Genomic DNA, 23,956 nt, shown 5'->3' on the forward strand with positions numbered 1-23,956 from the left:
GGGGGGGGGGGGGAGAGAAGGGGGATAAATAGGACAGCAAAGAGAGAAAATATTAATATTGCTTATGGGCACGTGGTGGAGCAGATGGTCACTTGTTTTATGTAGGGAATTGATATAGGCACTGAATTCTGAGTCTGGTTAATGTAGGTCTCTTCTTTTTTTTTTTGTTTCATAGTAAAATTACCATTATTCAAGCATAATTCTCTCTGAGGTTTTAGTCCAAAAATATGGGAAAATCCCTGTGCAAGAAAAATATTATTGCCACATGATGTCTTTGATACACAGAAGATGAACCATAAATCTCCAGATTTTAAAATTATGAACAGTTGTAGCATGAGCCAATTCTTCCCGACTAAAGCTGAGTCTCTTGAAATTGATGTATCTGAAGCTGTAGTGGAATCATTATGTATTTATTCATTAAGAAGTAGAATATTCTTATAAAGTGGTAGGGCATGTACTTGTGAGGAAGGGAAGCTGAGTTTCATTCTGGGTTCTCTCTTTAGCTTGTCTACTTGCCTGTTGGGAATACAGTGATCCAAGTTTCAGAGAGGAATTCAGTATATTTATTCAGGTTTATTATATAATTTTTCACCTGCAGAACAGGCAGCCTATCCAACCAGTTACAAACCCTGCTAACATTAAAAATTTAGTTAAATGCCTGAGTCTAAGCAGTGCTGAACAGGGAAAATAAAAGAAAATTTTTATTACAGGTTGAAGTTTTGAAGGTGAAATTTTGGGAAAGAAGATCTTATATGAAGAAAGGTGTGTTAAAGTGATAGTACTTTAACAGATTTCTATTGTAAAATTACATGTTTATTTTTGAAATACAGATGACTTGATATGGGTAACTTTCAGTAAATACTTTATCTGTCTGCAGACTCGTGCTGTGATACAGTAAATGTATCTGATTCCTGTTAGGATGACTTGAAAGGAAAACAAATATTGTGGGTCCTTAGCTTCCATGTATTATGTACAACTCAGTGAAAAGCCCTAAATTACAGTGTGGCTTTGAGGAATGTGCATATTTCCTTATTTAATGCTTTGCTCTTTTTGCATTAGGATTTCAATATTTGGCTTAAATATTCCATATTTAACCTTTTAATTAAAATCCTATAATCTCTTTTCTTAGATGATTCTTGGATAGTTTCAGTAACTGCAGGAGAACATTTACTTGGAATTGTCCTCTGGGAGCTACTGGCTCCAGGTCCCCAGCTGAGCTGGTGCCATTACTAGAGCTTGGTCCAGCCAGTCCTGGCCTTGTTTTCCTACATCTCCAATACCTCTGAGGTGTTCTTGCTGAACAACTTGTCCCTGAGCAGCATTACCTTGCTTGAGAAAAAGTTTTTTTTCTGATTTTATGTGGCTCCCCTTCAACTTGATTTTTTGATTATCGCTTTCATATTAATCTTGAGCTTTTGGAGCAAAAGAAAGCCATTTGCAGCTTACATTCCTGTTCTGTTGTCCTGTTATCAAAACCTGACAAAATCCTTCTGTGTTTTGTTGTTTTTTTTTTTTTCATTGAATCTTGCAGTATCATCAGGGAAGAAAAAATAGGTTACTTTTAAGAATTCTATTCTTTTGTACAAACCAAAACTTTTTTTTAAGGAGTAAGTAAGTGGAAAAAAGAAAAATGAACAGATTTTCAGGCTCCTTAATAAATGAAAACAAATTTTTGTTTCCTTACACAAAAGGGACATTCCTAGTGAAAACTTACGTTTTGGGGTTTCAACAAGTAAGTGCATTAACTGGTTGTCAAAAATAACTTACAAATTTTTCTGAATATCTATTTATAATTTTATAATAAGAGTTGAAAACAGTAATGCAGAAATCCCAGTGTAGTGAATAATCTGGTACCAATGAACTCTTTGAAATCCTTTTGCATCTTCAAAGTGCAGTACATTTCCTAATGCTAATGGCACCTCATGGCTGCAGGATTCTTTGGGGAGCTCATTACTGCTGGCCTAAGGACACCTCCCCAGCATGTGCTGCTCCCAAGGCTTGCTTATGTACTTCAACAAAAACTGTACCTGCAATGAATGCAAGTCTGTCAGAGCCTAACAATGACTTCAGACACCCACTCCTTACTGTCTTCACAGCAAGGGAATCTCAGCGACATTTATGGCTTAAAAAACAATCATTTGTTAGAATCCTGGGAAGCTTTAATTTAAGAGTATGGTGGGTCTTTTTACACTTTCTCAATCATTCTATATCCATAAAGAAAAATTAGAAGAATCTTCCAGTCAAGACTTTTATTTTAACACAGTATTAGAATTAAAATGGACTTCAAAAAGTGGTGCTGAGTCACTTGTGTGCTTGTTTTGCAGTTAAGTTATAGTCTCTGTCCAGAAATTTCTGTCTCTGGTTTACATTTTCATTGACCTCCTATGATCTGAGACCCACTAGGACCTGACACTTCCTATGACCTTCCCACACAAAGAACAACAAGCCATTTATCTGTAACTTATATCACCTCTGTGTCCTCCAGGAAACATTGTAAATAATTGATCTCACTTCATTACAAATACTCCCCTCCAAAAGATGAGGATGCTCTTCATGCAAGCAGCCTGAAAACTTGGGGTTCTTTAAAAGGCAAAGAGAATTTTGAGAAGAGGTACATTGCAAGGTGGCTGCCTGTATCTTATTTTCTGTTGTTGTTGGAAAGTTCCTATTTATAATGAACAAATTCTTTTTGACAGTTGAAACAGAATGAGAAATAGGGATCTGGATAGTACATCGGTCTCGGCTGTCAAGCTGAGGGTTGATTTGAAGGTCAGTCATACATGTTCTTTTCCACATATCCATAAAATGATGACTATAATGATATATGTGTAATCTAATTTGGGAAGAACAAAAAAGGGTTTTCAGATTTCTGACTATATTCTTGTATTAATATATGAAAGTAGATGTTTCCTTTTCATTGTTACAGTTTCATACATCAGTGTCCTTGTACCGTTAGTCGTCAGAGTCAGGCCCTTTTTTGCCTTAAGTGTAAACACTGACAGAATCAGAGCAGGCTGTCCTGCATGAACTTTTTCCTGACCTGGTGAGATTTCTAGGGGTATGGGATGTCATGTTGATGCTTTTCCTCTCTCCTCAGAGAGCAGAATAGGCCAAGATTCTTCGGAGGTGCAGCTGCAGTGGCAGTACTGGGGTTAGCTATTGGTAACACATTGGTCAGGGAATTTGACAAGGCAGGTACTTATAAATATACACACACTAAAAACCACATCAGTTTAACAATTAGCAGTTTAGCAGATTAGGTTTGATTTTTCGACCCTGCTGATGGATGGAGACATTCTGATTTTGGATAGCATCACTCTTATTCCTCTCAGCTCTGCATCTACTCTCATAATGTGACTGCTATGCCAGTGAGAGATGAGTGATTTCTTCTGACCTACCTGCTACTTCTGCATGTTCACTGAAGTTCACTTTGAGCATCTGATTAACTCCCCTATGGCTAATGTGGAAGGAGATTAAGGTGTACACAAAGGAGTACATAAGTACATACCCATCCTTAATGAAGGTGTTTCTTATCCTGCAGACATTTTTACTTTAAATTTCAAAGAAAATGAAAATTTCAAGAGCTTCTGAAACACATCTGCATCTGATCTGACCTCAGCAGGTCATATGCTGCTGCACAGTGGCAAACCACTTTGCTTCTCAAAAACCACTAGACTTATTAGCTGTGCTCAGCCCTCAGGAGTTCATTTCATACAAGAGCTGGGGAGCAAACCTGAGATGCTGGTAAAGTTGATTCTTTAGTGAAGTGAGGAGTATTCAGTCAAATTAATAGTCCCTTGAACGTGCATTTAAAAACTTACTATGATCAGTACTGTCAAAGGCAAAACCATCCTCTCCCATCCATACACTTTGGCCTCAGGAGTCATTTCTTTTTCTACCAAATGTTGGAGGCCAAGGACTCGTAGTAAAGGACTGTTATGTTAAAAGTAGTGCTGGAAATGTTGGGCATAACATAAGTGCTGGAGACAAAATTAACATTTTGGGACTTTGTACAACTGTGTGGGATTAGTCTGGTCTGGGATCCTGAATCCTCCATGATCAGCACAAGCTGATTCAGAGGATAAAACCAGCAGCAGGTAGTTATATGAGATAGTGTCTTCAAGGAAAGTTTTACTTTCCAAGCACAGTAGTTAGAGATTGTAGCTGCGCTTCCTATGGCATTTAAATAGTCTTGCATCTTTCTAAGAATTCAGTATCTTGAACATCTGCTAGATATTCAAAAGTGATTCAGATGAGGTCTCTAAGGAGGAAAAGTAGCAGGAGTTTGTAAATATGATCAAATCCTACAATAATAACTGAACATCAGTGCCAGCACTAATGAGAAAAACAGAAGGTGTTAAAATGAACTAGAAAGCTTTTAGGCCGATTTGTCTCTGCCCAATGAACTTTTGAGCTTTAATACACAAGCTTTTAGGATGCTCGTGCAGTTAACTCTCTATGTTTTATAATGCTTGTCTTGCCAGTAGAAGATTATAATTTCACTGAATTACAGCTTTAGTAAAAATATCTGCTATTTCTTCATTGCTTAACAATACTGATTTCTTCTGATTTTCAATCCCATTACAAGAATTACAAGTGAAGGAGGACTCCTATACCGCTGCTTCAGGAATTGTGTATCTGCAATGGCACATTTGTTTTCCATCTGAGTGTTTGCTTGAATTGCATTTCGTCCCTCATTTATATTTCTCATCTACATAGTAACCTTGAGCACATTAATGCAGTTTCTCTTGCTATCATCCTCAAGGCTCTTTGTGACTTCATTTGACACTGTATTAAGGTAAACCACAATCTTGTTAATGGCAATAAGCACCAAGGTAGTTGGGTACTCCCTTGAATGAAGACAAATGAAGGTAGGGAAATGTAGTGATTATGCACACTGTGAAGTAAAAGGGCTGTCTTAATGGACTAAAATCAACTTATGTGGATAAAATGGCTTCACTAACACACAGCTGAGATTAACTTGACTGATTCAGGCTTAAGGTATCTTATTATTGTCATATCACTAAGGTCTAAATCATAATGGGTTCCCTGAGTCTGATACCTCTGGTAGTACTCATGCCTGTAAAACCTAAATTTTACTCCTGGGTATGTACTTAGTCTAATTTATTTCACTACCTAATACTTATTGAAGAGCATATATTTGGACATAACATTTGTTTTTGGAGTTTTTGAAATAAAAACCTCCTCAGCTACCAGAATGTCCTATGAAAACAGATGGCACAAAGAGAGTGGCCAGTTCAGAGAATTTTCAATGAAACTGGCTCTAAAATCATACTAAGCATTTCTCTATTGTAATATTTATGCATTGCTTGAACTGTCAGCTGCTAGATGGCACAATATATTTCCAGTTTTGATAGACATTCATACAAACAGTATGTTATATGTGTATATATAAAGATATGTATACATACATAAAGATTTTATTATGGTTAATGGAGCTGTAGAACTCAGCAGGATGGTACAGCAGATGTCTGCAAAAAAGCTTGGTTTTCCAAAACTTGCTAAGACATTTAAATTGGTAGGGATACTGGTAGAAAATAAACTTTAATATTTGAGAAACAGTTGAAATAAAAATATTTTAAACCCTATGCAGGACTAAAAAAATAAAAAGTTGGGAGTTCTTCAATATTTATTTTGTACTTCTGCTTTTAACATACAAAAACATCACTGTCTTTCAAATTCCAGTGGGGTTTTTTATTATTATATAATTACTTCATTGTGTCTTGTAGCAAGTAACACCGCTGTTAATAGTTCTATGTATGTATAAGGACAATTTTTTCCAGTATTTTTACTTAAAAGTTTTGCTAGGGTGAAGTATAAATGCTTGTCTATGCAAGCTTATCTATTCTGTATGGCAAGGAATTACTTTCTTAGGAAAGATGGAGCACACATTTGCCAAGAATTCTCTGGAGAGAGAGAACTTTGTTGTGTCTTTTATTTTTGAGAGTGAATTTTACACATGGGTCAAGCATTGATTCAACCAAAGAGCAGACTTTAAGGAAGCCTTGATGTCTTGGCAAACCATTTTGGGTGGTTGGCTAATTTTGATTCAGTATCAGCATGCAGAAGATAATGAGATGGGAAGGCAATGCCCTAAGGCAACTTGGGCTTTGGATGACTTGTAGCCAGTCTCTTACTCCTGTGGTGCAGCTGACTCTGTGGAGAGTCAAAGCAATGGCTGCTACACCTGGCCTGTGCTTTGACACTGTCCACTGAGACCTTCTCATGTGCAAACCATGGAAACTTGAACTCCAGGTAAGTGCCGTGGCATTACATCCAGAGTCTTAGTGGTAAAGTGAGTAACGCTACTTCAAACTTTGCTAAGTGTTCCCCTGTTCCTGACTCCAAGCAAGCAGCTGCTTTACTCAGAGAATAAACGTCAGGGGTCATAACTATGAATGTTGCTTTGTTGTTTACACTTGGAGTGATTTTTTCCCTGCTACCATAATCTCTGAAATTGTATTCTCCTTAGTCTACTTTCAGATTCCTAAATAAAACAGGCAAAGGGAGGGGTTGCTGGCTGATTTTCCTGTGATGCACAGTAGTCTTTGCTGTGCTGAACAGGTCTGAAATGCTGACCTACTGGTTTGCAGCTTACGGGTTTTTTAGCAGACTTCTCTAAAATCTTATGTCAATAATGAGAGAGCAACACAGTAAATAAGTAGGTACTTGACTAGAAAGTGCACCTACTGACCTGCCTGCTAGGGATGATTTTACATTTCCCAGCATGTATCCATTTTGAAAGTTATTGAGGGGGATTTGGACTTCCAGGCCACTGCAGTATAATCACTGAGCAGTTATTTGCTGGAGGCAATCACCATTATTATGGCCCTTACTCCACATCTTTTGAAGGCGCTGAAGGATTGATATTGATTTTTGAGTAGCATTTATAAGGGGCCTGTGCACTTGAGAGTAACTGGACCATATCATTAGACTACCTAAGGGATTTTCCATCAACTATATTTCTAAAGGTAACACTAGTAGAAGAACTCTTAACCTCTGAATGAGAAGATGGATGTGTAAGAGATATTAGTATTTTAAAGGGAAGAACTTAGAGAAAACAGCTGCTAAATTACTGTTTGAAGTTACGGATCACAAGCTAACTCTTGATTTATGAAGGCAGCACAGTAACAGTTTTCTAATTAATTGATCAGATTGTTCTCAAGAGTGTTTGAGTCAGTGATTAGGAAAGCCTATTTCTTGTCATCAAAACAAAGGGAACCCTAAAAAACATAAATTACTCTGCTTGGCCATACTCATTGCATCAGTGGCAGCTGCTAATGTAGTGTGTGAGTCCCAGCAATGGACTGACTCACCCTTCTCCTGTGCATGGTCTCTCTTCTGCTCTATCAGTATTTTAGGTATTCCCAGCTCTGCTCTGAAGCTCCCTGGCTCTGACAGCACTGGGCACTCAGGAGCAGTGGCTACAGGTGCAATGTGACCCCAGCCCCTGAGCAAAGCTGCAGCTGGGGCTGCCAGTGTGACCCTGTCCCCTCTATAGTCTGAGGTACACTGGTTTGCCTTAGGCTTTAGATTAACACATCTGAATGAGTTGCAGAAATCCTGGAATTTTGTAACAGGTTTTTGGAGTTAGGTTAGATTAAGATAACTGAGATTTAGGTGAGATTACAGGAAATTTCACTTCTAGTTAGCTGAGCACAGATAGCACCTCAGAGAGTCTGTCACTATTTTTTAAGAAAAAAAAAAACAGATTTCACATCCAAGTTACAAATAAAATTTAAACAGCTTAACTTGGAAACAATATCTTCCACACAATGACTAAAGTTTATTTACTGCAAGAAGCAAGAATTAAATTATAAAAATCAATTTGACTCTTTTTTTCTACATTTATCTTTTTAAAAAATTAGGCACATAACTTGTCTTTTGCCTTTGATTAGTTTTAATCTCAGGTTCTCATGCAACCTAATTTACTGTTACCACAAAGACAATCCCAACAGGAAAGCTATTTTTTAAAAAAGAAAGTACATATTCCCAGGGTTCTACACTCAGAATCAAGCAAAACCATGAGGAAATTAGTCTTCAGCTTTCAGATTTTTCTTTCTTGCTACATTCTGGCAGTTATCTTTGCCACCATCTTAACTAGTTAATTTACCCTGCATATCAGTTCTGCATTGCTGTAATTGCTACTGACAAAATGCCGATGAATAACTAATCCAAATTTGTGACATTTTTTAAGAAGTGAGGAATATCAACTTGAAAAAGCTGCCACATTTTGATATTTATTAGACTGAATATGTCCTTTGACAGCACACAGAGTTTTCCCAGAAGTTTGGCTTTGAGAAGTCAAAAGGCTTTTGAAAATATTTGCTTAAACCACAGAACTTTGCATGTTTTTCCCTTGTAAATAAAGGATAATGTAATGCAGAAGAATCTTATTTAAACTTTGCATACAAATATGCATGAATGCCAATTGGATTCAATTTTCCTGACTTAATTTGAATTAACTGATGGGTCTTTTGACACAAGCTGTACTAATTGTTGCTTATTTGGGTGCACTATATCAGTGAGCATGGCAATCAAAAGCTCAGCCAGATGTTCATATTTTCTTTGATTGCCCACAGCCTTAGGTTTGAAGAAAAGTCAATCAGCAAAATTATTCTTCTTAGCATCTGTCAAGGTACTGATCACATTACCATAATGGCTGTCAGAAAAGCAGAATGGCTCTGATTCCCTTTCACTTAACCTGGTATCATCCTTCAGCTCTCTGCAGTCTTGGTTTGATACCATCACAAAACATGGAAGTTCTGTGAAATTAGACCAAGTGTATTTTTAAGTGGTTGGCTTCACCACAGTGAAGAGTGAATATATTTTTATGTTCATATAAACTTATATTTATGTGAGTAACCTCTAGTAAAGTATATTTTGTATGTTTTATACTGGCATGTATTTACAATGTCTTGTTGACTGAAGGGATATTTCTTTCCAAACTTAATATAAAAGCTTTTAAGAAGTTGAAAAACTAAATGTATTACACCAATGCACAGGAAATCTGAGCCTACAGAAACAATTTGTTTTGATTTGCTTTAAAACTTTTGGGCACCTGTTAGATACATCATTTATACTTACAGCTTAAGCAATTTTTTTCAATTCATTGGTATTTTCATGAGAGCGTTAGAGAAAAATATTTTTTGGGGTTTGGTTTTTTCCAAGTGTTCTAAAAGCATCTGCCAGAGAGAGAATTTGCATTTATTTTCAGATGGATTCCAAATCAAGGCTGTCTTAACCTTTCTCTCCTTTCATCCCTAGGTATTTAAAATGTGTCTGCATTTCCTGCATAACTGGATCCTAGCTCATTAAAGGTAGGACTTTTTTTTTTTTTGCAATCCCCTTAGGAGCAGTGCCTAGCAAGGGAAACTACAGAGTTTGCACCTTTGTTAATTTAAGAATTTACCATGGCCTGGAGTTCTGCCCTGCTCGGGAGTGTTTTAACTTGCAATCCCCACCTGCCTGCCTGGCAGCTGAGTATTTTGAGCAAGACTTATCTATCCATTTGTTTCTGTAGGATACCTTCAGCCTAAGACAATTCACAGCTAAGGAGAACCAAGGGAAGAGAGCCCAGCCTAAACCACAACTGATTATTTAATGCCTGTCTATGTGTAAGACTGGTGCAGGTCTCTCACTTGTACATGTTGCATAGAAACATCCTAATGCTGTGAATGTAGAAGAATCCTTGCTATGGTCCTTAAAGGTGATGGACTGATGGACTGTGGACAAGGGAATTCTTTCTTTTCAACTGTTTATCTTTAAAATTCTGCTGAAATGTCCTTTGTATTTCACCAAGTGCAAAACCAGACCTGTGGGCACTAATAACACTGTGCTGCTTCTCCCTATTGAGTAGTGAAACTTTTGTTCTCTTTTGCAGTGTTCAATGTGTGTCACATCAAAAAGATGAATTTAACCTGACAGAGAAAGATAATAGGGGAAAGATTCTGAAAACATTATTATGGGTGATGAGCTTCAGCAGCAATTAATTCAGGAAGGAGTTTACTGAAGGAAGCTTCCAGGCTCAACCACTAAACCCTTAATGTGGCTTAGTTCTCAATCAAAGCTTTCAGAGAGAGAGATTGCATGAAAGAGGAGCTACCCTGTCTGCCGCAAAGCTGCTTAATGTGACTCATGTCTCAACAGAAGTGTTTTCAGCATAAAACCTCTTTAGATAGTGCTTCAAACCCAATGACACACATCCCTATCTCATTTATAGAGTTGTTTAAATATTGCCTTTGCATGCCTGCTGTTCAAATTCTCACAGCTACTCAGGTTTTTAGCCCATTCTACCACAGAAACACCTGGGTAAAGAAAAGAAACCCTTTTTATTTCTTCACTCTGCAAAGGCCTCTCACCTCAGGTTGCAGACATCAAGCTCTGGAGAGGATGACCCCAGAGTGGTGCTAACTCATGGGAAGCACTTTCATGGCATGACAGGGAGAAAGGTCAGAGTGCCCTGTGAGCACCGTGGGCAGGAGCACCAGCACTCAGAGGTTTGGAGCAGGAGAGGGCAACATTTGTATTTGATGGGGTTTGAGATTTTTTTTTTTTTTTTTAACCTTAATAATATAGCCTTTGAAGGGGTAACAATTGAATGTGAATTTACCTCTTTCACATGCATATAACTCTTTGGGTACTGGGAGTGGTACATTTTTAATATGATGCTTTCAGGAGAATTGAGAATTGAGGTGAGGAAAATTTCTGAGGTAACATGTGAAGTGAAGGTGTGTGTCTTTTGACACACATGGGCTTAAAGTCACCTTGTGAGCTTTGGAACCAGAGCACAGCCCCTCTCACACCAGGAGTTTTGGTCAGAACAAACATCTAAAAGCATCCTTAAAGTCCCCTCTTAAAGAAGGGCTTCTTTTGAGTACTAAACTGTAAAGTATCACCTTGAGTGCAGTTTTGGGTGCTACAATAGAAGAAAGACTTAAACCTATTGAAGAGCTACCAAGACAGTGAAGGGCCTTGAGGGGAAGCCATATGAGGAGCAGCTGAGGTCACTTGGCTTAGTAAGTGTGGAGGAGGCACAGGTGAGACCTCAGAGCAGTCCACAACTTCCTCACAGGCAGAAATGGAGGGGCAGGCACTGATCTCTCTCTCTCTCTCTGGTGACCACTAGTGGGACTCAGGTAACTCATGTGGAGCTGAGAAGAGGCTCAGGTTGGATATTAGGCAAAGGCAAAGGTTTTCCCCCAGAGGGTGTTTGGGCACTGGAACAGGCTCCCCAGGGTCACTGCAGCAAGCCTGGCCGAGACACAAAAGAACAGAATGCTATCTGGCTATCAAAAATATTCCAGTGTTGCAAGACAGCCCTTAAGTACTTAATGGTTTTGCTTCCTCTGAGTTATGTGTCTGATTAGAGTTAAATGTATCATTTCATACACCATCACAGCTGAGTTACACTTGGGTAACACGCATCCAAATTTGCTGTATGTCTATATGATGTATTTATTGTTCTGCATGTTAAGGGGGTATTAACTAACTGTACTTGCATATGTTTCAGCCCTTAGCTTTTAAATTTGTGATTTTGCTTTCATCTTAGTTTTATAGTAGATAATTCTAACCTTCTCATTAAGTTTAATGGATAATCATATTGGCTCACTGCTGTTTCTACATGGTACACTTGTGCATACAGTCATCACAAAGATTATGCAAAATATGAGAAATGAATGCACACATGAAAAACTGCATAATGTATTGAAATAGTAAGAATAATTTAATCAGGCATATTGGCATATTTTCAGGTATCCTCAGTTCATTCAGACTGTCCATTTTAATTTTTTTATTGCTTTTTCAGGAATATTTTTGTGGGAAGATGTCATGCTAGTTCAAATGTGGTTCCTCAAAATATTGTGGCTTTGGTTTGAGGTCAATGTGTTCAGAAAATGAAATAGGTCAATTTTAAAGTGCAGAGAGATGTTTCAAAGGATCAGCAGTGTGAGCTGATCTCCCCATTGTTTTTATCTGACTTTCCTTTCAGAGACAGCCTCAGTGCTGCCAGGTCTCTGGTTCTCTGTGGTAGGAAAAGGACACAGAAATTGCCTGTTCATAATCTGGGTGGTCCAGACAGGCTTTATATTTTATGAGTGTGGCAGTATGTTAGTATGGGTGTATATTGATTTCTGAGCCTGCTCACCCTCTCCCATCATCCATTCTCTCTTCACCTGAAAAGTTATCTCATTCTCCTTTTCAGATCTCCTGTGCTTTCCAGTGCCCCAGCAAAATGTGGCTGCTCCACAAGAATAGAGATCCTGCAGCAGAGGCACTTTCAGGAGTGTCTGAGAGAGAGGTGAGTGTGGGAAGGGAGGGGAGGGAGAGCGAGGCACAGGGCTGTGGCTCCAGGCAGTGCTGCAGGTGTTTCCCACACAGGCTTGCAATCTCTGCTGCTCTTCAGGTGTGTTTTTTATAAACCAGTTTTGCTGCTGCCTCCTAACTGTGGGGCCAGTGCACCCTGCCTTTGCATTGACTGTGGGAAACAAACCTGAGCCCTGCAGTACCAGCAATCACATGGGATGCTCCCAGACTGCCCATAAGGATTTCTCACCCTTCTGCCCTGTGTTGAGGGAAGCAAGGTCTCCTATAATTCTTTTCCCATGTATTTCCCCCCTGCTTTCTTATTTCCTCTTTTTCTCCCCTACTACATTTTTCTCCTTTCTGTTATACATTGAGAACTATTTTATTATGCCTTTCTCTTCTAGAGGTGTCTTTATTCCACTGTTAGTATTGTACTCAGCTCTTGTCTCCCAGCACATGGGAAAACAATCCCGGTGAGGGTACCAATGGACTTCCTCCTAGCAATCAAATACTTTCAATGAGTTTCAATGGACAAAAACATCTCATTATTTCAAATGGAAGCATCACAATTAAAAAAGGGGGAGAAGTTGAAAGGTGAAATGTTCTTTGTTCTATTCAGAATTTGGAGTGCTGTGGAAAGTTTTCACAAATTAAAATTCAATTTTTGGCTCTTTCTGACAGTAAACAACTTTGATCTTAATATCTGTGCACTGACAAACTCTGCAGGCTTAGAGCAAAGTGGATATTTCCAAAATCCTTCAGAGGAATGACAAAGGGATAAATGATCCCCATACATCCAAATCAGAAAGTTACGGAATAGCGAACGTTAGGAAGATTATCTTTTTATGCATTTTCCAGAACCTGAGCCCTGACATTGTGCTATGTTATTTTGTGAGCTGATTTGAGTACCAGGACCACAAAGCACAGCTACTTTCTCACCTGAGCTGCCATTGAGATTATATTGTAACAAAACAAAGGCCCAGGCTCAAGAGACTGTAAGGATAGGATATAAAACCTTACCTTTTTTTTTTTTCCCCAGTTAATATTTGACAGAAAAAAAAGCTTTTGTCTATAAAAACTACTTCATTCTAAATCTTTCCACCTCTCATTGCACTTAATATACTTTCCTGCTGTAATGAGGAGGACCTGCTCTAGAAGTCAAGCAGCAACTCCATGAAAACCCTGGCTGACTTGTATGGGCATTCTGAGTAAACTAACAAAGAAGAAATCAGTGTTTCCATTTCAGAAACAACAATTACAATGTAATGTTTTTATTCTGTAGTCACATCCTGAGTCTCCTCATTTAGTTGACATTTTTAATTTAACAAGTCAGCTTTATGGCTCTGCTGCAGCTATGTTTACTTTTTACTTGTGCTGGGGAACTTCAGAGCTTTCAGGCTGGGCCTCTGAGACCACGACTCACTGGCCTTGCACTGCTGCAGCCCACAGGGGCTAAGGCCATATGCAAGATCTCTGGCTGTGAAATATTTCAGGTGAGAGGGGAGCTGAGTGTGAGGCTGCTGTGTTCATTCCTGATTATTAAGATGACTTTTGGGCTCTGGGCAGCCTTGTCCCACTCCTGTGAACTCAGACAGGTTCTTTTAATTAACCATTGAAAACACAACAGAAGATCCAGTTTAGAGAACTTCTGGGGCTATAAGAGTATTAATTTGGTTTCTGTCCAGCATCTTATTCCATGGACTGAATTTTTAATTTTCATCCACATTTTAATCACATTGCAAGCTGGAGTTCTTTCATGCTTCAGCAAGATTTAGCTACATTGCCTTTTTGATGTTAAAAACCCAATTTCTTAGATTATAATAGGGAGCAGAGGAGGCACTTAGATCCCAGTCCCATTGCTGAGTTTTTTAACAATTCTTGTCTGTCTTAGTGAAAATAGGTGTGTTTGATGGAGATCACTTCTTGCCCCCTTGAGATATTGGAAACAAAGTCAAGGTCTGCCAAAGCTCCCTGGAGAACCTAGACAAAATGTGTCCATTGTGGGCTTTGGCTGCATCCTCGCTCATTAGAACAGAGCCTTCATTCACAGAGCTGAGAAAGAAACAAGACCAATTTTGGCTGGAGCAGAGCGTTGGAATATCTGTAAGCTTGCAGCCTTCCTCACTGTATTAATCTTTCATGTTTTTATTGAAAACAAAATGTATAAATAGCTTTAGAGCAATCTATTCCTTGGCAATAATCTTGGCATTGCTTTTCACTGAACTAACAATGAGCCTCTGATAATTTATGTGCTTTCAAAAGGAACACAAATAAGACACGTTTCCAGGTAAATATAATAGACATGACATTTAATATCCTGTCTTTGTAATTTTCTTTTTTTTGGTGCATCTACAATAGAAGATGTTCTTTCACAGAAAAATGAGTGTGTTTGCAATAGAAAACCAGTGGCTATTAAGGCTTTTCCTTCTAGCTATTAGCATGTGAAGCTGAATTTTAAAATTAACAAAGCTGTTCCCAAGGGGAAGAATCTTAAGGAGCTCACGGTTCTTATTTTTGGAAGCTTTGTAGCTTTTTGTGTCACAAGGTGACTGTTGATGTTAGCCATAATGGCTCTCACTTGGACTGGAAAAAAGTATCTTCATTGCATTTTATGAAGTTTTCCAAGAGATGTGCCAGACATGGTGAGTTGATACTGCCCTATCCAGGGTGAGAGAGAGAGAGAGGCAAAGAAACTCCACTCATGCACACAGAACAATTTCTGCCACTCTACTCATAGCTTGTCATTTAAATCTCTCTTGTATGTCCGTGTAATTCTGGGCAGAACATTGCCTCATTCTGGAGTATTTTTTGGGCTTGGTTTGCCATGTGCTGAGTTACTCCATTTCCATGCAACACAACCACAATCTGTCTTTGCAGTGAAGAAACCATCTCCAGGATGGCTTTCTGTTCAGAGCATCTTGAAGCAAACTTTCAAAACAAATTGCCCAGTCTGCTTTAGGTAGGGTGAACCCTTAAGATCACAGAACATCCAAGTTCTGTTTCTAGATGTAAAATCCATGTGTCCTATAACAATTCAAGTATTTTTGTGATTACACAGGTCTTTAATTTAGGGTTTGAAGAATAAGATCATTGTTTTATTTTGGGTTTGGTTAAGAGAGGAATTTGGCTTGCATAGTTTTGGAGGTTTGATTTGTTTCTATGGATTTTATAATACTGCATCATGAATCGGAGGTTTTGTGTTTTTATGGCTATTAGAATTTGACTATAGAATCTGAAGCTTTTTTCATAGGAAGACCAATATGTGAGTTTTAATGTGAAACTTCTTTCTGTTCTGAATTCCCCTTTTGCTTGTTTGTTTGGGTTTTAAGCACTGCTAATAAGAGACTTCTTTCAAGGGAAAAACAAGAGCCTAATTTTGCTGGAAGGCAGGTATATATAATGGCATTATCCCTCCTTTAATCTGAAATTTGGAGAGAACAAGAACAGCAGATTGAAAAAGACAATGGACAAAGAGAGGTTAGATAACAAGCAATGGTGAGATGCTTTCATGACAAGGATAAATAGTAAGGTAAGTGGTTAAGGCCTAAAGAAATATTAAAGAATAAACCAGATGGGCCCTTGCTGAAAAGAGTAGAAGACTCAAGTTCATTTCCTCCTTTGTGATGTTGCTGACACAAACCTTGGCAAGATGCTTGGACTAATTCTGGAGAAGATCCTCTTTCATTTGGCTGCTTCAATACATCATTACATTCTTAGAAACAACAATCTGCTGCAGACTAATCCTGACTCTGCCAAACCACAACCATCTTTATTTTTTACCCTAAAGCACTCAACAAGGAGGTTTCTTTTAGATAGGCTTTAACAGGTCAGCTCCTAACTTGGCGCAGCCCCCCTAAGCGGGAAAAAGTGGCTGCTTCTCTGCCAAACTTATTGCAGCTGCTCTCACAGCTTAGACATTGCCAGAGTTAATGACAAACAAATAGCAGATTAAAAAGAGAGAAGGTTCTTTGGAGAAGGGGGCATGTGTCATGTCATTGGACCCATCGCTGGTTCTGATTCCACAGATGGAACTAGATGGAAGGTGCTGGGCATTTTGTGTTCCACTACTTTCCAAGTCTTGGTCTCATTCTTGTCTTCCATTTCCTGTTAATAAATAGGGTCATTTGCCTACCCAATGGAGTCCTACAAGGACAAGCACAAGACTGAGGAATGGACAGTCACTGTAGGTTGTGAGTGGCTGGGGAAGGAGTATCAGGCTCCTGTCTTGTGTTTGATGGTATTATCTGGACTGCTGGAGCTATAAATCCATATCAGCCACATGTGAACTTATCCCTGCTGCCTACTGCCAATGGCCAGATCAGCACCTTCTCTGTTAACACTTCTCTTCCCAGTGCTTGCTAGGACATGTAGCAACATCCCATTTTTCAAGCCTGGATGGTCTGGAAGCAGAATAAAGTTACAGTAATGACAGTGGTGCATTTTGGACATTGAAACAAGAGAATGACCAATCCAGATAAACAAGACTTGATTTTATTAATAAAATTTGTATTTCCCTCTTTGAGGTGACAGTTACAAACTTTGGTTCAAAAATAAAAGAAAATATGAACAGCAAGAAGTTGACTTTTGGAATCTCACTTTTACATGTATAAACGTGCATAAGAAAATACCAGTTGGAAACGAGCCAGCAGAAACTAGTACTATTTAATTTAACAATTTATAAGAAATAGAAACAAACATTTCTTTTCAAGTCTTACATATATTATGAAAAATAATTACAAAAGGATTTGTGTTGTAAAGCTAAAATGTAATTTCTACTTCCAACTACCTGAATAAAATGTTCAGAGGGAAGGCCAAACCATTACCTTTTTTTGGTGAGCTTTGAACAGTGAATTGTAAGAGTTTGGGTCAAAGACAGCTCTTTAGGAAGCAGTCCCTCTTGTGTTGCTTAGCAACTGTGTAGAATCACATGACCTAGACATATTGCATCTCTGGCCTTCAGGTGGAGTACCAGGAAGAAAAATAATTCATATTAATGGGACGGGCAAATATTGTATAGACTATTCTGTGAAACCTTTAGTATCCAGTTCAGGAAGCAAACATCCATCATTGCTTACATAAACATCTAGGTAAACACTGCAAAAATCCATAAATAACTGTTCCAAATCCAGTTTTCATATTATGTTGCTCAACTAAGTACAATGGAAACAAATCCAGATGAGATTAAAAATAAAGGAAAGCTATATGACTAATTTATTTCACAGATTTTAAACAGTTCTCTAGCACAGAAGTTTGGTTTTTTTCTTACATGTTTTCCCCACCCAGAAATATAAACTTGTTTACTTTAGGTATATACAGTTATCTTATGAAATTATGGAATTAGAGTAGAAAGTAAAAAGTCTGAGGTATAGCACCATGGAACACAGCACCTTTGAAAGTGCTTTTATTTCATCATCTAAATTCATTGCCACAGAGTTATATCAGCAGAAAGGAGTTGTTTGAGTGTGCTGCTCAAGCTCTTCCAGTTGTGCCACCTTAATTTTACTGGCGACTTCAAATAACAAAGCTCTTCAACAACAATATATACAAAGGGATTTTATTATTAATCAGAAATGGAATTGGCTTCACTGGCAATTACAGTTTTATTTTTTTCAGAATACATACACAGCATTGACAATGTAGTTTGTAATTGTAAAATAAGAGCCAGATGCAATTCAGAGACACATGCAAGTTTCGGAAGTGGACAGAGAAATCACAGTATAGTACTGTACATAGAATAATTACAGTTTATATTAAACACTTTCTAAACACCTCTTTGTTGTAATGGAAGGAGCACCATTGTCGTTGGTTTTTTTACAGCACCAGAGGAATCCAAAGGGGGTGTTCCTGAATTGAGCCCTACGTTGTCTGTCTGTGCCACAGCATCTTTGCAAAATAAGTTTAAGTCATGTGATTCTGGCCCTACAAGGGCAACGATTACTTTCTAGGTAAGACATACATACACAGCAAGACATTTTCTATGCCATCCTTATTCAAAACTTGCATGTGGCATGAAGTGGGTTGGTAGCACCAAAGTGCAACATTTGTGTTGATCTGATTTTGTCTTAAGCTTAACCAAGGAAGCAGACAGGACCGACCTCAAATCCAAACTTCTGGTTCTGATCACCAAAGTCATTGATCATCACATCGACTATGGGCACTTGGTCTATTTTGGGCGTGTTGATTTCCAGCACCGTCTTTGCATAGCCCTTTCTTGACTGTTAAAAAAGAGAAGAAAACCCAAACTGTTATACCTCTGAGCATTTAACATGCTGTAGATCTTCATATTTTATATCTGAAATGTAGAATTTTGAAATGATTGCCCTGTCATGCACCAGATGTTGCAAATCCTAAATCTTACATTTTCTTATGATTTAATTCTAAAAATGTTATATGGAATGCCCTGATTTTAGTTGGAAGATGGACCATAGGGTTTTTTACTTTCTAAAGCAGGCCTACAAAAGAAAAATAATCTAAGATAGTCCATGTTTTTAAGAGAATTCTATAGTTCATGTCTATATTATTTAATGAACAATAATATTGTCACAGGTGTACACTTATTTCCTGTGGAAAAAAATCACAAATTAGTTCTGAAACAGAGATGACCCACTTCTAAGAAGAAATACTGTAACTGGCTCACAAACCATTACAGCAGCTGTGAAGAAAGTAGTATTATGACAGGACTGCTGCACTTCGAAGCCAGCTGTGAAGGCACACCCTTGCTGCCTGAAGAAGGCTCTCTAGCTCCTCTGTGTATCACTCAGCCCTGTCATCTCATCACTTATCAGCACTGCACTTCATTTAGATGGTCTCTTATATCTGCTGAGACCCCTTTCAGCTGTACCAGGGTCTTGGAGTTCAGATGAGCATCCAAGCTGACAGACCTGAGTGTTCCCAGTTTAGTGACAGTTGCCCTCTCTGAAGCTCTACATTTACCCTCTGTGGATAACAAAAGTGAAATGGAAATGCAAGGCACACAGAAAGGCTGACATGGAGCAGTTGTGTATTAGAGTCACACTGCGGAGGGGAGGTCCTGTGCACCTCCTGAGCTGCATCTCTGCCTCAGGTGTATTATCCTGGCACTTTTAGGTCTCTAATTTTGTATCTCTGACTCCTCAGAAACTGCCTTCAGAATGCTGCTATATCAACCCCCAAAATAATTAATGAGGCTTCAATTGTCACATGTTCTTTTGATGTCTTTGTTTCAAAGCGTTCAATAGAGACTGTTCTATTTCTGAGAAGTGGTAACAGTTGCTATGCCCACAGAGACCCTGAAAGAGGAGTACTCAGAGACCTGATGTATGCTTGGACACCTCTGGGGATTTTTAGCTAAAGGAGGTTTCTGAAAAGTAAAATCCACAAACTTCACCTGGCTTTGAATACACAAAACAAGAAAAGGAAATACAAAGTCACATATCAAACTATTAAATTAATTCACTATGTTTGGGTACATACAGAGGACTTATGTGATACATGTTTTTCCTGTATTCAATAATTATTCTATTTGTGTATACTTTGATTTTTAGTATCAATATATTCTGCTTATAGGCTGCCTCCTCTCATCTTTTTTGCTTCTGCTCTTTCCTTATACTGTGCTCATACACAGTAGCAGATAGTCTGCTTTCAGCATAGTGGTGCTGACAGCCTGCATCCATTCCAAGTTTGTTCAATTTCTGCTGCTTGGCTTGTGGTTGTATCTTTTTTGGTACATAGGTGAAAATTGAATATGGCACTAGTGTAATGTGGTTAAAAATCTACAAAAAATCAGTATATGACAAGTGAAGTGTTTACAAAGCTTTTCTCAAAAGAAAGCTGTGAAAAAATAGATTTGTTTGATTTCTACTTTAAATGACAGGTTGGTTTTGTAAAGACTCTTTGAAGCTCTACTTACTGCACAGCCATCATGGAGAGCTTTGATGTAAGGATTGTTGTCATAAGACATTTCTTCATCATTGGATCCTAAGAACCTTAGTGCTTTGTCATAGCTGTCAGAGGGTGCATCGTGCCAGGCTACAGACTGGTGACAGTTGTAAGTGAAATTTTGTCTGGCAGAGGCACTCAGTAGTTTAAGGAATGTCATTTGGACCATATTAATGGAATTGCCTTCAACATCCAAATAGGAAAGCTGGAAAATATAAAAAGTTAGATGAATATTTATCTGTTTTCTTTGGTACAATGTAAACCAAAATTATTGTTGACAAAAGAGAATCATATAACTGCCCTTAATAAAAATATCAACCAACACATAACATTTTATGAAGTTTTGAAGGTCAATACAGCTATGACTCAGTAAATATATTTTCATGATGTAGCAGTGTACTTAGGATGAAGAATTACATATCTCAGCTTTGTTCTACTGGGAGAGAACTACTTCTACCTTATAGTGTAAAGCAGCAGAGTCTGTTTGGTAATCTGTTTTTAGTTAATCATAAAGTTAGTCAGCTTGCAGCCTTGCCTCTGCATACCCAGTATATTTCCAGTAACCTAGACTGGGGTGGGGGATCTGTGCTCCAGCTGCTTTCCTAAGGTCAGACAGGGGCCAGATGCTCAGCACCAGCTGTGCAGGTGACCACTGGGATCACTGTGGGACAGTACACACCAGGCTTCTGCTGTCCAGGGCCAAGAGACCACATAGCTGCTGTGGTATTTAGGGCAAAAGGGCTACTTATAAAATTCCCTGTGATCTGTTCATTGCTGGAAACGTGGACCTGACTGTGAATACAGTTACACTGCAGTGACAACTTACAAGTTTGCCTCGCTTAAATTCACTAAACCAAGATCCTGGGTTCTCCTTTGGCCACGATGAGATTCTAACCTGTGTGGTCAAACAGCAGAGACAGAAGTTTTAGAAACATATTCTGACAGATATGAAGGTTTTACATTATTTGGGACAAATACCACACCAGATAATACAGAATGGTTCTTCCTGAAATCTCAGCCACTTTAAAGGTCTGAAATAGAATGCTTTTCTTGTAGAGAATGCCTTCAAATTAGTGACTTCAAATGGAATCCAGGAGACCATTAGTTCTGTTTGAGGGAGATGGTTGTAATCTGTTAAGAGCCAGGTAAGCTGCTGGTATAAATTGTTGCTGTGAAGTACCTAAATGAGTTTCACCAGTGTGGATGCTAATAGATCTCTGTCTTTTAGGCAAGATTTCAGAAAGCCTTCCTCTGTACCATATGCCTCAGCAAATGTAATCTATAACAGTGAGTAAGGACACTGTTAATACAGTCTTTTACATCTACTTTGCATATGAATAAGCAAATAGATATAAATGAACCCACAAGAGAAACACAGGAAGATTTAGCTTTGAGGTGACAAATACTAGACCATGTGTTGTAAGTGGCTGCTCAGCTGTGTTGCATTCTGAAATGTACTGAAATGTTAGCAAGCAGGTGCACAGATTCCCTGTCTAAAGCTGAAAATGGTATTTGTTAACTCTGTGTACCATTTTACTGCTCCATTCAGACATATGTAAATGTCAATGTAATTAGAAAGACAGATACATGAAAATGTGGCAATGTAATTATCCTGTTTAGTTCAACATTGTAACAGCATAATAGTAACTGTCAACAGCCAACTGAAAACACAGATTGGTACTTACTCCTTCAGATTTCTTATCTGGGTAGATGCAAGTTTCCCCACCTGCTGTGAAATTGCAGTATACTTTGAAGGAGTCTCCAGAACAGCCCTGGTTAGGATCAATCCAATATTCCCCTAAGACAAATGAGAAAATATTTACCTTATACAATAGAAATGGTATTCAGAAGAACCAGGCGTTACTGCTACCTAATGGTCCTCCAAAATTTGTAGGAAATTTATTTTATCTGAATGGTTTAGGTCAGGGAGCAAAATCTGGAGTGATTTGCATCCTTATCTGCATGCAGAGGTGTCTGCATGGGGCTTGCTGGGGTTGTAGCTGGCACAAGCCCCTAAAGGTCCCTGCCACTGAGAGGGATCCACCCCAAGCAAAGACCTTTTACTCCTGCGTTATGAAGCTGCAACACCCGTGAAGGCTGGGCATGAAAAGAGCTGCAGCCCATCCAAGGTCCATTCAAAGTCAGTGCTTTTTAAAATCTGCTATTCTAATGAGAATGATGATTTCTGTGATGAGGGTTCTTATCTTCATATGTTTCATAAACAGGGCAGCAAGCGACGTTCTGACAACTACAGTTCTAATCCAGTTTCAGACAAATAGCGGAGGTTTCAAAGAGAAATGACAAATCCTTTCACCAGTTCTGACTTCTGAATATAAGGCATAGACAAAGTATTTGTGGGGTTTAACAATTGTGTTGATTTAGGATGTATATTGAAAACAGTATTTCCTTACTGTAAGTCTTATCCCTGAAGAATTTTGAATTTTAATGAACACATTTGCTTTTGTTTTAACCAAAATAAGATTTCTTTTACATGAAGACAGCTCTAAAGAAGAAGCAAACACTGGTAAATGTAGAAGGTGGATGTGTTCTGTAAAAACCATTCCTTATAATGGAGGGTACTGAATTGTAAAATATGTACTTTTCATATAGCACTTACACTTCTTAACTACTCCTCAAGGCAACCATCTGTTCTTATCTATCTAGAGTGAAAGCAATAAAATATTATTAAACTGTCAAAATCTATTTTCCCTCCCATTTAAAAGCAGAAAATTATTACTTTGAACAGGGAAAAATATGCATTGCAATTGAAAAAATTATGAAAGGAGGAAAATTTAGTGAAGGCTGGCTTTCATTTAAACATTTTCAGAGGGGTAAAATTATTTAGAAGAAAAAAAGAAAGCAACAAAGAATAATAAAATCAAGATAGTTCTTAGGAACACTGGGTGTCTTCATATTACTATGCATTTTATTACACTACTACTTGGTAGCATTAAACAGTATCAAATAAACTTCTATGCTTCTTTGCTGGCTGATCTAGAAAAAACAGTGCAGCTGCAGTAGAGAAAATACTGCTTCCAGGGCTAAAACATTAGTAAAGTTTTTGAGAATCATTATTGAACATAAATCTCATATAATACCAATGCTGTTTCATATTGTTATACTACACTCTTTCATCACACTCCTGTTTTGATTGTCCTGGAAATGCAAGGCACACCTTTCAAAACAACAACTGCTTTTCATTCATCACTTTAACAGGTTTTAACTCAAACACCAGATCAGGTTATGTACTTACCAAGAGAACACGTGTACTCACTTTTAAACTTTTATGCCTGTAAAAATTGATTCAGTGAGACTGTATTTGGTGAGGAACTGTATGAGCCATGTACCAGTAATGGACTGATGGTCCCAAGTGCCTGGCAGAGGCAGGCTCAGCCCTGGGTGCCCGTGCTGTGCGCTCTGAACTCACCATCTGGGAAGTCGGGGTGGCAGAGCTGCAGATCTTTGCAGGTCCGGGCTGGGTTATTCTGAGTGCCCATGGGAAACTTCATGTGCTCAATGTCTTGCTTCAGGGAATTCAGGGAGCCAAAGATCTCCTCCATGCCATCAGAATAATCCAGAATGTTATCACCAGCATCAGATAACATATAGTCAGGAGATCTTCTTGTCTTCTTGGGTGACTGAATTGGCAGTGGCTGGATTACCTCACCTGGAGGGCCCTAAGTGGAAAACAATATATCTAATTATATCTTCTGTT

At 38.4% G+C, this 23,956-nt stretch overlaps 1 protein-coding gene and 1 long non-coding RNA gene across 3 annotated transcripts in view; one reads left to right on the forward strand and one right to left on the reverse strand.

Moving 5' to 3' along the window:
* LOC120506367 overlaps positions 1-12,313 on the forward strand; it is a 19,411-nt gene extending 7,098 nt beyond the window's left edge. The window contains exons 2-3 of the long non-coding RNA XR_005628496.1: positions 9,289-9,341; positions 12,224-12,313. This is a non-coding gene — a long non-coding RNA (uncharacterized LOC120506367). The remainder of the gene's footprint in view (positions 1-9,288; positions 9,342-12,223) is intronic.
* A 4,495-nt stretch (positions 12,314-16,808) lies between these two features.
* The window catches only part of COL11A1 (collagen type XI alpha 1 chain), a 130,897-nt gene continuing 123,749 nt past the window's right edge, over positions 16,809-23,956 (reverse strand). The window contains exons 64-68 of one of the 2 annotated variants that reach the window (XM_039718195.1): positions 23,669-23,918; positions 21,927-22,039; positions 21,068-21,136; positions 20,213-20,446; positions 16,809-18,539 (exon numbers count right to left, since the gene is read on the reverse strand). In XM_039718195.1, coding sequence (XP_039574129.1) covers positions 18,393-18,539; positions 20,213-20,446; positions 21,068-21,136; positions 21,927-22,039; positions 23,669-23,918 — 813 coding nt within the window. In that variant the 3' untranslated portion in view covers positions 16,809-18,392. The remainder of the gene's footprint in view (positions 18,540-20,212; positions 20,447-21,067; positions 21,137-21,926; positions 22,040-23,668; positions 23,919-23,956) is intronic. The other variant, XM_039718203.1, reaches the window with a different exon arrangement.

This window comes from Passer montanus, unplaced genomic scaffold (genome assembly GCF_014805655.1).
Source record: "Passer montanus isolate IOZ18808 unplaced genomic scaffold, ASM1480565v1 scaffold103, whole genome shotgun sequence".
Lineage (NCBI taxonomy): Eukaryota > Metazoa > Chordata > Aves > Passeriformes > Passeridae > Passer > Passer montanus.